The 16,772-nt window shown below is 39.5% G+C and overlaps 1 protein-coding gene across 1 annotated transcript in view; it reads left to right on the top strand.

Annotated features, from left to right (window-relative positions):
• tusc3 (dolichyl-diphosphooligosaccharide--protein glycosyltransferase subunit TUSC3) overlaps positions 1-16,772 on the top strand; it is an 87,259-nt gene that overhangs the window by 36,599 nt on the left and 33,888 nt on the right. The window contains exons 2-6 of the mRNA XM_004539192.2: positions 3,137-3,306; positions 5,722-5,839; positions 8,001-8,141; positions 10,543-10,683; positions 10,894-10,983. Coding sequence (XP_004539249.1) covers positions 3,137-3,306; positions 5,722-5,839; positions 8,001-8,141; positions 10,543-10,683; positions 10,894-10,983 — 660 coding nt within the window. The remainder of the gene's footprint in view (positions 1-3,136; positions 3,307-5,721; positions 5,840-8,000; positions 8,142-10,542; positions 10,684-10,893; positions 10,984-16,772) is intronic.

Genomic DNA, 16,772 nt, shown 5'->3' with positions numbered 1-16,772 from the left:
ACTCACTCAGGAACGAGGTCACACAAAGCTCAAGTTTTCACTCGCGAGAGGGAAGCAGTTGTTTCCAACCCACTTCAACTTGCGTCCCCCTGCAGGCTGCTTTTATTGCTTACACACATGAATATGCATAGTCTCATTAACATGTGACATCTTACACAGGCATATATGTGAACAAAGAGCAGTGTGTGTGTGTGTGTGTGTGTGTGTGTGTGTGTGTTTGTGTCAAGATATGGCCCTGTGAACGCCTCCTTAAAAAGCTGGTGACAGGAGTCCAGCGGTCCACCTAACCAAAGGGCTCTTACACTTAAGCAGATACAGAGTAGGTGTCCTCCCATAGTATAAATCAGAAAGAGAACAGTCTTCGCAGACTGCTAAGGATCAGACATCCTATCAATATGCAATTGATTATATACCTCTAAAGATTATTGATTATATGTTCCTAAGTACAAATGACAATCGTGAAATATCACTCCAACACTTGGCTATTAGGAACATTTCATTTCTTTGCCCCATTATCATACCACAGTATAGGGGTATGCTGTTGTCATCATCTGTCTTTGAAGAGTCATCCTATCTGACCTTACACGTCATACACAATGACTAAATTTGACATTTAATGACAGTCTTTTGCATTGTCAAAAAAAATGTTCACTTTCAAACACATTCACAAAGAAAATAACCAGGAACGTTGGAGTGCAGTTAATCGCATATATAGCTTAATAAGTCTCTTATTTGCCCACGCAATTATTTTACTTGATTGAATTTTAACTGTGGGACTGGACAAGTTGAGAAATGCTTTCAAGCTAAATTAAACTACTTTAAATTGCTAGTTTAGTAGAGCTGTAAAACATTAATACTGGTAGCAGTGCAGCTGTAAAATAATTTCAGTAAGGCTAATCATACATGCCATAAGACCCATAATTTCACTCTCAAAATGGTGTGATAATGTAATTATGCAGTTTTATGCCAATTAGTTGTCAGAAAATAATGTAGTACAGTGCAAAATCTAAATTTAAATATAAATGTATGTTTTGTGGCTTGCTTTTATATTGTCTCAATAACTTTTGTGTTTCCTTGCTGCTTCAGCCCCTCATTTTAGACCTCCATACAGCAGCTCATACCTGAAAATTGGCACAAGTAAAAGTGTTTGTGTTTTTTTTTTTTGTAGTTTTTTAAACTAGCTACTCTGTAATGGTCCTGAAAAAATAGTGTGCAATCTTATCTATACTCACATAGTACTTCTGAATCTTTTCAGTGTGTGTGTGTGTGTGTGTGTGTGTGTGTGTGTGTGTGTGTGTGTGTGTGTGTGTAAAACAAATGTTAGACAGTGCATCATTACTGCAGTATGATTGGCATCCAGGACTGACAGTTCTCCTTTTGGGGGTGAATGCACACGGGCAGCAACAAGGTACATAAATCAAAGGCAGAAAAGCAGAGGTGTATAGAAACCACTTTGTACCTCATGTGGACATTCACACTATTGTGTATACATTTGTGTTTTTGTGTAGTACTTATTGTTGCCTTTTCGTGTTCCCTTGGGAATCTCCTTCCTCATTATACATGGCTCTCCTGGGCCATGTATATATAGGAGTGTGTGTGTGTGTGTGTGTGCGTGTTGTCTAAAACACACAAGCAATACTGCAGAAACACATGTCAGCAGCTGTGTGTATTGCCTATTTCTGCCTCACTCTCTTCCTCTTCCTCCTTTTAGTTTTTGTTTGTCTCTGTCAATCTTGTCCCCAGGCAGTTTACTGGAGAGATTTAGACAACAGCTCTGCTTTCTTCAGCCAAGTCTATGACCTGATGTGTGTGTGTGTGTGTGTGTGTGTGTGTGTGTGTGTGTGTGTGTGTGTGTGTGTGTGTGTGTACGTACATGTAAGAGTGAGCAAAAAAGATTTTGTGCCCAATTAGTAGCTGGAGTGAAGTGCAATGCTAAATTATTTAGTTACTGTCTACTTGATCCAATGCTACCAAATTTGGGGAGAGAGTAATGGAGACAGTAAGATGAAAAGTTAATCTACATATGTAATATGTGATGACAGAATGCTTGCCGCTGATCTCTGCCATGCTTCAACCCTGAATTAAATGTCCCTCTGCCAATACCAGAGATGCGTGCATATGATGGCTTCTAAAAACTGACAGTGAGAATTAGAAAGCATGATCGTAAACTAGGCTTGGGCAACTGGACGAATATATCGACTATCGACGATAGGCTGAGCCCATCGTCAATTGTTTTTACAGGGATGATTTATTTATTTATTTGCCCATGAGTAAGTTTGCTAATAACGATGGAGCTAATAGAAGCATCAACAGAAAAAAAAAATAATAATAATAGCGCTGTTTTAACAGCATCCTCTTTCATCTGCGAGCAAATGCACCCTCCTCAGAGTCCGCCCAAATGCTTGTTGATGGAGCTGCAGAAGGTGGTGATAGCTGCATACTCAGCCGGATGGTGGACACGTACATGCTCATGCAAGTTAGTCATGTTTGAGTACTTTGCTCGCACTATACGTCTGCACAAGCGGCACACCTCTTTGCCTCTTTCCTCTCTACCTCTTTCATCTGGTTTAAAGGCAAAGAAATCTCACATTGGCAACTTTATATTTTTTTTTAGTGCTGTCATCGTCAATGCGCCGTCATCACGACTAACGCGATTAACAATTAACCCATCTGGAGTCGAAATCCCTGAAATGCCCCTGTCGGGCAGTTTGTCCGAAGTTTGTTCATTCTGCACTCCAGATGGGTTGAGCGCGTAAAAAATTTAAATTGCGTTAATTGTGATGACCACGTTAACGCCGCATTACCGCTGACAGCCCTAATTTTCGGGGGGAAATTAGTTTGTACCCTATTAATATTTATAGGCCAGTAGTCAAACCTATTTTTATTTAAGTCTTCTACCACCCACCACTGAGTCACCCTTGGACTTTCAGTCAGAGTATACATGTTTCACATGAGGAGAAAAGGCTGGAAGAAACATTGCCGTTTTTTAAGATAAAATGTAAGGAAGCAGGATCATACATACTACGGTCTTATTTCCCTGAATTGTTACTTAACTATGATTGCATTGTTCTTCTTTTTCCTATAAAATCCTAATGGGATGTATTATTTCCACCTCTTTCTTTTTCTGGGTGTTCAGAACCTGCTGTCAGAGAAAGTTGACCAGATGATGGAGTGGTCTTCTCGGCGTTCAGTTATCCGGATGAATGGGGACAAGTTCCGTCGTTTTGTCAAGGCCCCACCCAGAAACTACTCTGTCATCGTCATGTTCACTGCCCTACAGCCTCAAAGGCAATGTTCTGTCTGCAGGTATATACACGTACACGCGCAGTACACCTACTGTAGGACACAATGTGCCATAGCTCTTACTGTAACAGCTATTCCTTTGTCCTTCCCGCTATTGCCCAAGATGTCATGCCCTCCTGTGAGTTTTCTCAGTGGGCTACAGTGAAAAAGTCCTTTAAACTCATGTTCTTTTCTTCTGTACTACCAAAAGGAAATGAATACTGTCCACAGAACAAGTCCCATAGCCACTTATATACTAGAAGCATTAAATGCACAGGGAGATTTAAAAAAAATAACAACAACAACAACAACAACAACAACAGACAAAACTCCAACTGCAATCTTAAATTGTAATTACTACTTAAAAAAAAATCCAACCTGTATCACATTTGCAGCAGAATGAGGTACAACACAGCAAGGTCAAGTACCTGTATAACAAATTAGATTACTCTCTCTAAGATTACTGTCTCTCTAATCTAATCTGAGGTTCTTCAACAGTTTTTTTTTTTTCTTGTCTTGTCCGTGATGGTGGAGAGGTTGGAATGGAAGAAATTGATTCTGTGTAAAGCTATGTTTTATACGCATAATGAGTAGGGATGGGTATCGTTTAGGTTTTATCCGATACCAGTACCAAACCGGTACTTTTGAAACGGTGCCGGTGCTTAAAGAATGGAGAACACACACTTTGTCCAAAAACCTCTTATGTTAGCCTTTTCTGCAGCTATAGGGCATATATGGTATCACTCTTGGCTGGAAGCAGTGCTTAATCAATAGAAAAAAAACACCAGTTTTGTCTAAAAACCTTGATTAAGAATTCTGGTTGGGTTGGATCAAATACTTATTTCACTCAATAACAAAAAAAATATTTATTTATAACTTTTATGTCATATATTTTGCTTTTTTGTTTTGTTTTGGGGGGCAGGTAGATATTATCTCTCTCCATCCGAATGAAACTACCATGAAAATTAGACACTGTTCATTTCTTTGCAAGTGAGAAAAATTAAAATTCAGCAGTGGCTGAAGTAATTATTTCTCTCATTCTATTTTTAATGAAAATTTGTTCTTATGTGAATCTACAACTTTAACGCCCTGACAAGTGTTAAATTGTATTTCAGCACCATGGACAGTTCTTATCATGGCACTGGAGTTCATAATTGAGACAGCTCTAGAGCTGTCCATTGTTATGAAAGCTTCTTGTCAGAGAACCCAAAATGTGGTGTTACGTGTGATACTGCAGTCTGCTGCATATTACTTAATTATTTCTTGCTTGTCTGATGGTTGGTTGTGATGATGGTTTTTGATGGTATTTTTTTTTTCAGTCATACTAATTTATATTAAAAATAGTGGCTATTACAATTTTTAGGAATTTTCAGTTTGAGAACTCAAATAGTGAATGCTTACACAAATAACAAGCTTAATCTGAAAATGTAGTAAAAATTACATACAAATTTAGTCTGTAACTGCTTCATTTTGTATGGTAAACCTAGCCAGCTCCTCTTTGCTATGTAGTAAAAACCAGGTAGCTGACCATATCGTTGTGTCCAAAGGGGCATCCAGCCAGCTGATGAAATCATCACTGACCTTCTCTATCTTGACCTGGCTGGTTTCTTTAATCAGCCACTCTTCTACGTCATCAGTCACTTGATTAGATAAGTTATTCGTCAGCCATGTCAGTACCACACAGCAGGCAGACAGAGTGAATGGACTCAGTGTATGAAAGTAACGCAACACAAAAAATTATTGTTTCTGTTTTTGGCGTTCGTATAAAATTATCTTTGCTGAAATTGCATGACAGTAACTCAATAAATCATTGCCAAACCAGATTCTGCAATTTACAGTTTCATACACACCATAAATACAAAGTCCTTTCATTCAAAATATCTAAATTCTAAATGTTTGTTTGTTTGTATGTGTTTTTAATCTAACAACAAACTAGGGAATATAATACGTACTATATAAAACTATATAAACTACTATATAAAACTTATACTGTATAATTAACAGATGTATACATTAATGTCACTCCTTTTGTCTTTTGTCTTCACTTTCTCTGTCTTTCCTTGTTCCAAGCATTCTCTTATTAACATTAGTGTGACATCATTAGAAAAAGAGAGCAAGGAGAGAATGTAAGATGGATGTTAGATGGTGACCTGAGTGTCTGCTTTAAGAGGACTATCGGGCAGTGAAAACGATGGCTAATCACTGGAGTCCTCACTCCCACATCACTCTTAAGCTCTGTCCCAGTTTCATACTACATACTAATTTTAACTAGGCTCTTTAAGTTTTGGAATTTAAGTACACAAAAGAATGATTGTTTTTGAGCATAGCACTGATGGAAAATGTTTTTGCACATGCTTGTGTTTTGTGAATGTAATACTGTTGCATTTTACAATAGTAAATTAATATATATCTCTTCTGTCTGTCCTGTTTATTTTGTAGGCAGGCAAATGAGGAGTACCAGGTCCTGGCAAACTCATGGCGGTACTCATCTGCTTTCTCCAACAAGCTATTCTTCACGGTAGTGGACTATGATGAGGGAGCTGATGTTTTCCAGCAGGTAACCATTTTCAACTGGTTCGCTTAAACCCACTGCAGTCTTTAGATTGTCATACTCACTACCTAAAGTTGCACTAAAAATAATGATAATTTGATGTGTGTTCATGCATCTGTTGGATTGAGGATAGAACTAGATTGTTTGTTAGTACTTGTTATTCCTCCACTGGTTCCTTCTTTGTTTTTGTTTTACCAGATATTTAAAACTCAGAAAAGAGGCGTCAAAAAAATAGCTGTCATTTTTGTTTTTTGGGGGGTTTTTTTTGTTTTGTTATTATAAGATACTCTTAGAACTTTCAATAGATGCATATTGATATAAAGCCTGTTTTTAGTTCTTTTCTTTCTTTTATCATGATTTAGATTAACAATAATCCAGAAAAAAACATTTTAAGTGCTAAGATTTTTTTTGCTTTTACTACTTTTGTTTTTGTTCTTTTCTGCTTACTATTTCGGTATATTTTTCCTTCTCTTATATTGTTTTAATGGTTGCTTCTTGTCCTCTGTCTTGTATTTTGTTGTTTAGTATTGAGTTTTAGCATGGTGCAGGGTCCTGACCTGATTTTTGGACTTTCCTTAACCCTTTAAAGCCGGTCTGAGCGGGTACGCTCTGTTTTGCGTAACTATTTTTAAATCCCGGTAGCTCTGCAACCACGTGAGTTAGCGCAATAATTTTTTTTGCATATGAAACCGGAGGAGTTGTACTTACATCTTATGCCATCAGCTTGTCCTTGGTCACAGTTTCCTTCCACATATAGCTTTGCAAAAACTGCATAAAAAGCACTTGCAGCAACAAAAACATAATATTCCAGAAACACGCTTTGCCGATCCGATCAGCTGTTCATCACACTTCCTACATTGGAATAGATGTCAGCACGAACTTTTGCATGTCCGCCATTACCTGCCCGAAACCGGAAGTGACGTCATTTTCGCAGAAATGTAGTTTTTTTTTTTTTTTTAAACCATCAGGGCCTCAGGGCCTATACTGGTGTTTTAAAAAGTTATCTTTGACTTTATGACTTTCTGTGTCGTTTCTGGGATGCTTAGGACTCATATTGCACTGCTGGAAATAGTTTATTTTGATGCATATGCTGCTTTTTTGCAAATTTGCAGTATAATATTTATTTTCGTTTTTCCTGCAGTATATAAAAATTGGTGTATTTCAAAAATAAAACTATGAAGACACTCAAAATAAATTTCCTGTGGTGGGAAACTAGTTTGTGCAACTTTTTTGTATTTACAGTTTTGAGGGATAAGCCTCTTAAATTTCTCTAACTAGAAATATATGTTAAAAAAGCCAAAACGATTTTCAATTTTTTTGTAGTTTATTGCACTTTTTTGCAATTTATGTAATTACTATGCACTTAATGAATAATAAATTATTAAAATCTGGGCTATAATTGTTGTATTGATGTATAGCAACTTGAAATGCTCCCAAAAATGGCACCACACCATGTAAAAATATAATATAAGCTCTGGCGGACTTGGTTCTATGGTAGGTCTTAAAGGGTTAAAGTCCTTGAAGTTACATAGCATAACTGTAAAGATAGTCAAATTTGTTTGATCATTTTGGCAGTTGAAAGGTTTCACATAATAAAACATAACTAACTTTTTCCTTGACAGTTCTCATAAATTTTAACAACAGTCTCAAATGTCTTGGGTGCAAAGTCTAGACAGGATTTGAAACTTCAACAAAAAGTTGAAGTTTAAATGCAGTATTTACCTGACAGCAGCACTTTAGAATTTGGCTCCTGTGAAATGGTACTGATACAAAAGCAGAGTGAGTGCAGCTTTGCTCTCTGATGCTCTCTGGCAGTAAGGATATCTTCACTGAAAGTTTTGGCTAATGTTTTGTTGTTTGTGTCACCTTAATGATGACTCATTCATGAAACTGTTTGTGCTGGAAATACTACTGTGTCCACATTTAAATGACAACATATGCATTTTTATTTGCCGAACTTCATAACAAAATAAAGCTGAGGAAGTGAAAAATGGTACATCATCCCACATGATAGAAGTATTTGGAGGAAATGCCAGCAATGAAAACAAATTCAAGCCTATGCCACCAGTCTGCTAATATGTTATGATTTAGGATAATATTTTGCCCTTGTGTATTTAATGATTCATTAACTTAATATCTTCTTCATTGTGTGTTCTCTTTCTCTTAGTTGAACATGAACAGCGCCCCAACCTTTATGCATTTCCCAGCAAAGGGAAAGCCAAAAAGGGCTGATACATTTGATCTGCAAAGGATTGGCTTTGCCTCAGAACAGCTTGCCAAGTGGATTGCGGACCGCACAGATGTTCAGGTACTTTATAATCAAAACATTTATTCAGTTTTGTGCAGTTGCAGAAACATTCACGTGTTTGTGAGAAATGATGAAGAAACCTGTGTAGATACACCCACAATAGTTTTTGTAGATATGGTTAGAACTGTTGAAATCCCGTGTATTGCAGTTTATTGACCTTTTCGATAAATGGACTGGTATTTATATACTCAAAACACTTTCTGCTACAAGTCTCATTCACTCATAAATTCATACAACACTTTTCTATGTGACTAAGTGTTTTGTCTTCAGTGGATGCATTCCCGACAACGCTTTCCTTCAAATTGGCTATTACTGTGTAATGCTGAGGTGTTTTTGACCCAGGTTGTTTTTTCTCTCTCTCTCTCTCTCTTTGGTTTTCAATTCAACCTTCAGTTTTCAATTCCAGCAAAAAATATGCTTGTAACCTGCTTGCACAAGTTACTTATAATTTTTCCTTGGCAGTTTCCTTGACTAGCAGATGGATATTCTAGAAGCCTACAGTAATGTGCAAAAGTCTTCAATCTCCTTTCATTTCTTTATATTTTGTTAGGAAAATGGGGAATAAGAGTTTGATTGTAACATATAGATAGAGGTGAACTATGTAAGGAAAAAATTGCATATGCAGTTCTAATGAGCTTGAAAGTCATTATTTTGTATGACTATCTCTATTCTTAAACACAACCTGGACTCTTAGGAAAGCTTCTTTGTAATTTCTTAAAGGACTCTTTATAAATACTTCCAGCCTTCTCCATTTATAAATACTACTTTATAAATACGTCCAGACTTCTTAAAGGACATTCGAAGGCACTTTTTTGTTTGTTGGCTTCTTTTTGTTCCATTCTCCGTCATGGTGATGATTTTCTTTAACTGCCAATAAAATAAAATTTGTTGGCAGTATGTTTGGCTCATTGTCATGCTGAAAAATAAGGCAGTTGCTATAACATACCAAAAATATAGTTGATACTTTTCCAGATGCATCTACACGGTGGATCAAACTCTAATGGTTCTTTTCTGTGTTCGTAATTAAATTGATTTTGACAAGGTCACCATCACAACTGAGTGAAATTCAGTTTGATGCAAACCATGACAGATTATCCACAGTGTTTTGTCTATAGTGACTGTAGACACTCACTGTTGTACCTCTGGCCCGATGATCTCCTCTACACATGTTGATGACAATGAACCAATACTTTCATATTTGGAGTCATCGCTCCATAAGGCCTTGGCCTATTGTCAATATTTTTTTTTCAATTTATTTCTTGTGTAATTTGACATACCTCAGTCTCCCTTTTCCCCTTCCTTACTTAAGAAAGGCTTCTTGTTGGCCACCTTTCGATTCAGGTTATTTCCTGTTTAGCAAACTTCAAAGGTCAGATGCATTTCTTAAGTCCTGTGTCTTTGCTGTTTGCATTCCCTCTCCTTGTAAGGGCAGGAATTTCAGATTCTGCTCATCAGCTGTTGGGTTTTTTTGTTTGTTTTGCTTTGTTTTTTATGTTTTAAGCACATACTGCACACCATGCTGAGATATGCCAAGCTTATAGTTAATAGCTTTGGGAATCACCTTTTTGTTGCAAAAATTGTATGCCTGCCATACTTTAACTTTTACGTTTTTCTTAGATTCAACTAAATAAATGGAAACAAATTATGTATTTTTGTGACGACTGCTAGTAACAAAGCTGTTTATGTGTAGACACGAGACTGATTCATCCCTTGACCTAGCTACATTTTTTTTGCTTTAATAATTCATACATCAGTGTCCTTTGACTTTGACATTTAGTGTCATGTGTGCACTGTATTCTGGAAATGAAAGTTGAATGGATGGAATACAACAATAAGTTATTCTTGCTTTTTCCTTCAACCTTTCATCAAGATTCTAGTGTGGGTGTAGTAGAACCATGTTAAAATAAACAGGAAAAAAATGTTTTTTCCTCTTTATGCATACATAGTCAAGTTGTGGCTCTCTTAAATTTCTTTTTATGTCTCTGTCACAGAAATTAACTGCAAGGAGTTTTTAATTTATATGTAAAATTCATATTTTAGTACTGGAAGTAAATTATTTGAAATTATGGAATTATTTGACAGTTTCAAGGACCCTTTTCTGCTCACATTAGTATTAGTTCAGAAAATGATTTGACATTTTAAATCAGCTTTATATTTGCTTCTCCTTCAATAAAAAACCCTCAAAAATTTCAAATATAAAAAACACTGAATACATAATGTTACTTTCATCCACTCACTGAGTTTTATCTTGAATGTGTAAGAAATCATAGGAAATTTTTGCTTTACATCAGATATAGAATATAATTTTACATACAGACTACTACAAAATTAAAGTCATACAGCAACTGCAACATGTTACCATGTTATTCACTTTCATCTCACTTTCTTTCTGGCTTTTCAGATTCGGGTCTTCCGTCCTCCTAATTATTCAGGAACTATTGCTTTGGCGCTCTTAGTATCTCTAGTTGGAGGATTGCTGTATTTGAGGAGGAACAACTTGGAATTCATATACAACAAGACTGGATGGGCCATGGCTGCACTGGTATGATACATATACACCACCATTAGGTTGGAGTGAAATATTTGTTTTTCCATATTTATCTACTTTTACATGTCAGGGACGTTGTGTGAAATGAGATTAGGGGTGTAGTTTTCTCCCCATTTTAACAAAACTATGATGTCATGTTTTATGTAATGGAAAAGTTACTTATCTATGCTTGACTCTCTCATCTGTTATTTTATCTCTCTCTAGTGTGTGGTGTTTGCAATGACATCTGGTCAGATGTGGAATCACATCAGAGGTCCTCCTTATGCCCACAAAAATCCACAGAATGGACAAGTGGTATGAGTTACATTTCTTTCTGCCCTGCCAGTGCATATAAATGTATATATATGGTTTAATTTTAGTTGTTTTGTTTCTATTTGGCTTTGTACTGTCTTCTGTCCTTCAATCGATCGAACTTAGCTATGTTTTTACCTTAAAAGCTGTATTTTAAGGTATAAGTTTAATCTTTTTTACCAGGTTGTAAGTGAAAATATATTAGATCAGTGATAAAAACATCTGTAAGGTTATTGGCCTCAAGTAAAATAGACTCTGTGCCATTACCACCTGCTAACGGGTCAGACATGGGACAGTGTGTGTGTGCGTATGTGCGTGCGTGCGTGCGTGCGTGTGTGCGTGCGTGTGTGTGTGTGTGTGTGCGTATGTTACTGGACAGCTGGGAAGAGTCATTTTGTGTTAATATCACCCTAGAGGCATCTCAGAGTCATCTTCGGCCAAGCAGAGTGGGAAAGAGAGAGGTGTTGGCCAAAAGACTTTTTCTTTACCGTAATTCTTTCTTGCTTGTTTTCTCTCATTGGTAAATGGCCTGTATTTATATAGCGCTTTACTAGTCCCTAAGGACCTCAAAGCACTTTACATGTTCAGTCATCCACCCATTCACGCACACATTCACACACTGGTGATGGTAAGCTACATTGTAACTACAGCCACCCTGGGGCGCACTGACAGAGGCAAGGCTGCCGGACACTGCCGCCACCGGGCCCTCTGACCACTACCAGTAGACAACGGGTGAAGTGTCTTGCCCAAGGACACAAAGACAGAGACTGTGCGAGCCGGGGCTCGAACCGGCAACCTTTCGATTAAAGACAAACTGCCAACTCGCCACGATCGCCCCCATTTTTCTGCGCTTTCTTCCTTTCATGTTGTCTTCCTTTCAGGTCTTTTTGTTTAACCTAGCTATCAGCCGGAATTAGAGTAATCTATATTTGACAAAGTTTGTGCACATAAACAAGGAATTTGACTCAACCATCCTTTCTTTCATATAGTTGCTGTGTTTTAGAGAATTGCCACTTATTATCAATATGTGTGCAAATACTTACTCACACAGTATTTCCAGATATAGCTTTGCAGGTCATCATTTAGGTTTCTCCACTGAAGTGTGAAATTAAAATAAAAATATGGAAGGAAAATGGAAAAAAACTATGAACTTGGAGGAGAGTAGGATCAGAACAATGAAAGTGAAATGGCCATATAGAAGAAAGGGAGGAATCTGAGAAATTATGTTTGTGTCTGCAAGCCGAGTGCGTGTGTGTATGAGGTGCTGTAAGGGACATTATTACTGAAACGCTCTCACACACACTATTGAAATTTTATCTCTCATACACACTACTGAAACACTCTCACACTGAAACCCTCTCACACACTCCACTGAAAACCAAGGCATTTCAGTTGAACAGGAAGTTGTTTCCTGACAAGGAAACTGAAGGAAAAAGTGGTAGATTTCAAACAAACCACTACACAGATGTCTACTCCGCAACCTGCTAGTAGCCTAAGTGAAGCAGCTGCATTACTTAACAATATATTAGCTTCAGCATAAGTCAAAATTTAGAATAGCAGGAGACGGGCAATATCCTGGTTAATTTTTTTTGGCATATTTGCTTTTTGTCTTTTTTAGCGAAGAAGAAAATATCTTAAAATCGTTAATAAAACCAGGGAGAGAAGGCTTAGTGTTCCTCCATATAGCACAATGGATGTGATATTTACTCAAAAGTATGATGATGTTAAGAATGTCTGAGACACCCAATGCTAGATGATCCATATAAAAAAATATATATGATGTAATTCAAATGGTGGCACATCATTAATTTTTAGGGAAATCCATTTTTAAGTCACACCAAAAGCATTGTGTGATAGGGCATAGAAAAAAAAGATGTTCTAGGGTTTCATTTTCATCAGTGCAAAAAGAACACGGATCCACCTCAAAGCCAAATCTCTTTTTTAGAAATTCTGCCACAGGATTAATTTTGTTTATGACTTTAAAGTGTGTTTCTTTAACTTTAGGTAGAATAGGCCATTTCATACATTTCGAGTTTGCTTTATCGAGTGTATCTGAAATAACTAAATTAGAACCATGTTATGTAACCATTCTGTCATAGCTATGAAATATTTTGTATTTGAAGAAACTACTAATACATTTATTATTGCATTTTTTCAAACAGCTGACATTGTCCTAGCAATAAATTAGGAAGCACTGATGAGAAGTTATTGTATATCATAAAGTTTTTAATCAAATGAAGCAGAGGCAGTGGGATCAGTTTACAAAATTAGTTATATTCTCTTTGAGAACAGTTTAGACAATATTCTTCTGAAAAGTCTGTGTAACTTAGAATGACATCGTTCTCATGCAACAAATCTGTTATGAATATAATCTTCTTGTTAAACCAGTCGCTCTTGAAAATTGATTTTCGATTACATTTTATTACCCTATTATTCCATAAGGTTGAATTATGAGGAGAGAAGTTGTGGGTAAATATCGTTTTACTCGTGCAATATCATTGCAAAGTCTCTTTGGGAAAGTTCGATATGTTGATCGGGATTTTATTTACCTCAAAATCACATTTCAAAATAAAGTCTAATCCTCCTATTTTACTAAACAAGGGTTGTGGGATGTGGAAACACAGAGTTGCTCTGTGACAGACAAGATTTTAACCATTTAATTCTGAGGGTGCCAACCATAGATTCAAATTCTGGCGCTTTGATGCCACCTTTATTGTATTCCTTAACAAGCTGAGATCTTTCAATGTAATAGGTTTTATTCCTCCACAAAAATTGGAAAATAACTGTGTTAGCCTTATTAATGTTTTTAGAGGAGATATATAGAGAGTGACAAGGATAAATCAATTTGGAGATGCCTTCAGCTTTAGATACGATGTTTCTGCCAAAATAGTGAGGTCTCTGGTTAACCAGTGGCTAAGTGATTTCTTCATCTCCATGATACGGTTAGAAATATTACAATCTCTTCTAATTAGGCATTTAGATATTATCAGCCCTAAATATTTAACTTTACATTAAACTCTAACCGAAGCTATTGAGAAGTCAGAGCTTGTATGAATCGGGAGTTGTTCACATTTTTTGGTATTAAGAGATAAACCAGAAGCTTTAGAGAAAATTGAGTTTTTTCTACCACTGATTTATCTTTCAAAAAAAATAGATGTATCATCTGCGAATTGACTTATTTTGAAGTTTTCATTAAAAATTGATACTCCTTGTATGTTGTTAGAATTCTTTTTTCATAGTGTTGAGTTTTTGTATATTGGCAACAGTTGAGGTGCCAATATAAAAAGCTTAGGGGAAATAGGACATCCTTCCGAATTCCGCGTTTCACGTTCAAGGAAGCTAATATATTGTTTTTTTTGGGGTTTTTTTGGCCTGTCCCGTTTGGCTCTTTTGCCATCAGAATTGTTGTCTAAAGGCAAAGAAAGATGCCCAACGGATTTACTTTACCAAACTGACCATCCCAGCCTTGCCGTAATGGTCCATTTGATTCACCTTTTATTGTTTATTTTATTTTCACTTACTGAATACGGGACAGACTTGACTGGGGGAAAGAAGGGGAGAAAGAAAGAGGGAAAGAGAAACAGCTGAGAAGAGGGACGGGGGAGAAGGGCAAAAGACAAAAACCAACAGAACGGGCAGAGAAAAAAAATGCATATATCGATCACCTGGATCACCTGCTGAGAAAGAAAAAAGAAAGCAAGCAGAAGAGAACAAGAGTAATAGAATAAACAACATCACAATGATATATGGGAATATGACAGTAAATACTAAATGTTAAACATTATTGTGCAGCACATAAGATCAACAGAACACAGTGTGCTTTGAGGTAGGAGCCAAAAAGGGTGTAGTTTGTGGGTGTGATCACCCGTGTGTACACCTGTGAGCATGGACGCGCTTGTTTTTTGTTTTTTTAAAAGGTTCCTTCATGTAATAATCTGCTAGAGGGTGTGGGGGGGCCACAGCCCCGTCCTCCAGGGCGTGAAGCAGGTGTGGAGGAGATCAAAACTCCAGACATCCAGAGGCCCCCAGAACACAAGAGACCAAGGAAGACCAACAGAGGGGCAGCTGCGCCACTGTCCCGGAAAGAGCTGAGGAGAGTCCCAGATGAGGGCTCACTCAGCAGCCGCGGAGCAGAAGCCAGGGGGAGTTGCAGTGACGCGCCCGTGAGCTCCGCCGGCAGCCAGCTGCGCCTGAGTGACCGAGCCCCAGGCCGAGAGGCCGGGGGCACCCCACCTCCGAAGTGGCCCGAGCGAGCCCCAGGCTCCAGGCCCCGATAAGCGGCCGCCAAGGAGTGAGCCGGTGTGTACCTGGACGCCCATCCCCGGACACAAAGAACCACCAACGCACCGATGTCTGAGGGGGTCCGCCACTGGCAGGGGAAGTGGTGGTAGGGGGAGATAGGCCTCCAAACCTTGGAGGGCCTGAGATGTCCCCAGAGAGGTGGCGCCTGACACCCAACCTGACATATAGACACAGACATACAGGCACACACAGATACAAACATCCATTCCCACCCTCATGCTCTCATATGCACTTACTCCACACTCAACCAACGTGGAGACAGACATAAAGAGACGTTGTACACACGATCACACTCCCCAAGCGTACTCTACAAACCGGGTCTAGGTGCCCCCGCCCCTGGAGGGGGGAACTGCACCCAGACCCAGGTGGTGTTTCCCTTTTCCCTGCGGTGGGGGGAGGCAGACCGCCCCGACTCCGCAGCAGCAGGAAGGCTCCACACTCCAGACCGCAGTCGGACGGCCAACTCCTCCTCCTAGTCCTAGCCCCCCTGCTCCAGCAGGTCGCAGAGAATGGGGGTGAGAGAAGACTCCGAACCTCCCTCCACCCGCTAATTGTAATGTTGATGCATGTGTGTTCTAAGGTGCATTTAAAACCCAGGAGGGCTTGGAGCTACCTGCCAGAGAGCAGCAGGTAAGCGCATGGTCCCTCCTGCTAGCCCTCAATGTCTACGTGTATTTAAAATTGAGAGGTGGGCAACGATGCCAGGGGTGGGGTGTACACCCTGATGGTACTTTGGACTCCGTGTATCGTGCCCACCCCCAAGATCCTATATGTATGTGTAATGAGAGTGTGAGTAATGTGAATGTCTAAGTTGTGGGATAAAATTGAGGCAGAGGCAGCCAGAAGGGGACAGAGGGGGGGGGGGGGGGGGGGGGGGGTAGCCTCCTCTGCACCCTGGTGACATACCCCTACTCCAAGGCCCTGCATGTGTGGGTGGTTGTGGTGGAGCGGGAAGAGGGAGGCAGCTGGAGATGGGGAGGGAAGGAAGGGAGGGGCAAGTGACCCCTCCCTGGGGCCAGCTCCCCCGCTGACCCCAGTAGGCACCCCCATACTCCGCGACCCGCCAGGGAAAGGGGGCCCAGGCCCATCCAGACCGGGCCCAGTGCAGCAGCGCCGCCCGGCCCCACAGAGCCCGGGACAGTCCACCCAACCCCACCACAGAGAAAACTGCACCCACCCCACCATCCACTCATCTTCCAGACTACATAAGACAATAAACACCCAGGCTGAGATCTTCCTCCACCTCTCCTGTATCTCCCCCTCCTGCAGAGGCAGCTCCTGAGGAGAGGAAAGCTCCTGCAAGATGTGACAATCTCCCCCACCAGTTGAAGAGCCCCCCAGGTGGCTCGATGCACCGGCGGCACCCTGCTCCAGGGCTGGGCCCCCATGCACCCACCCGCCCACAACCCCGGCAACACACCAACCAGGACCCAAGCCCCCGAGGCCCGGTCCGGGTCCCAGCCCAGAGACGGAGCGCCCCCAGAACCACA

Source organism: Maylandia zebra, linkage group LG6 (genome assembly GCF_041146795.1).
Source record: "Maylandia zebra isolate NMK-2024a linkage group LG6, Mzebra_GT3a, whole genome shotgun sequence".
Classification (NCBI taxonomy): domain Eukaryota; kingdom Metazoa; phylum Chordata; class Actinopteri; order Cichliformes; family Cichlidae; genus Maylandia; species Maylandia zebra.
This window is presented reverse-complemented; position numbering and strand designations above follow the sequence as displayed.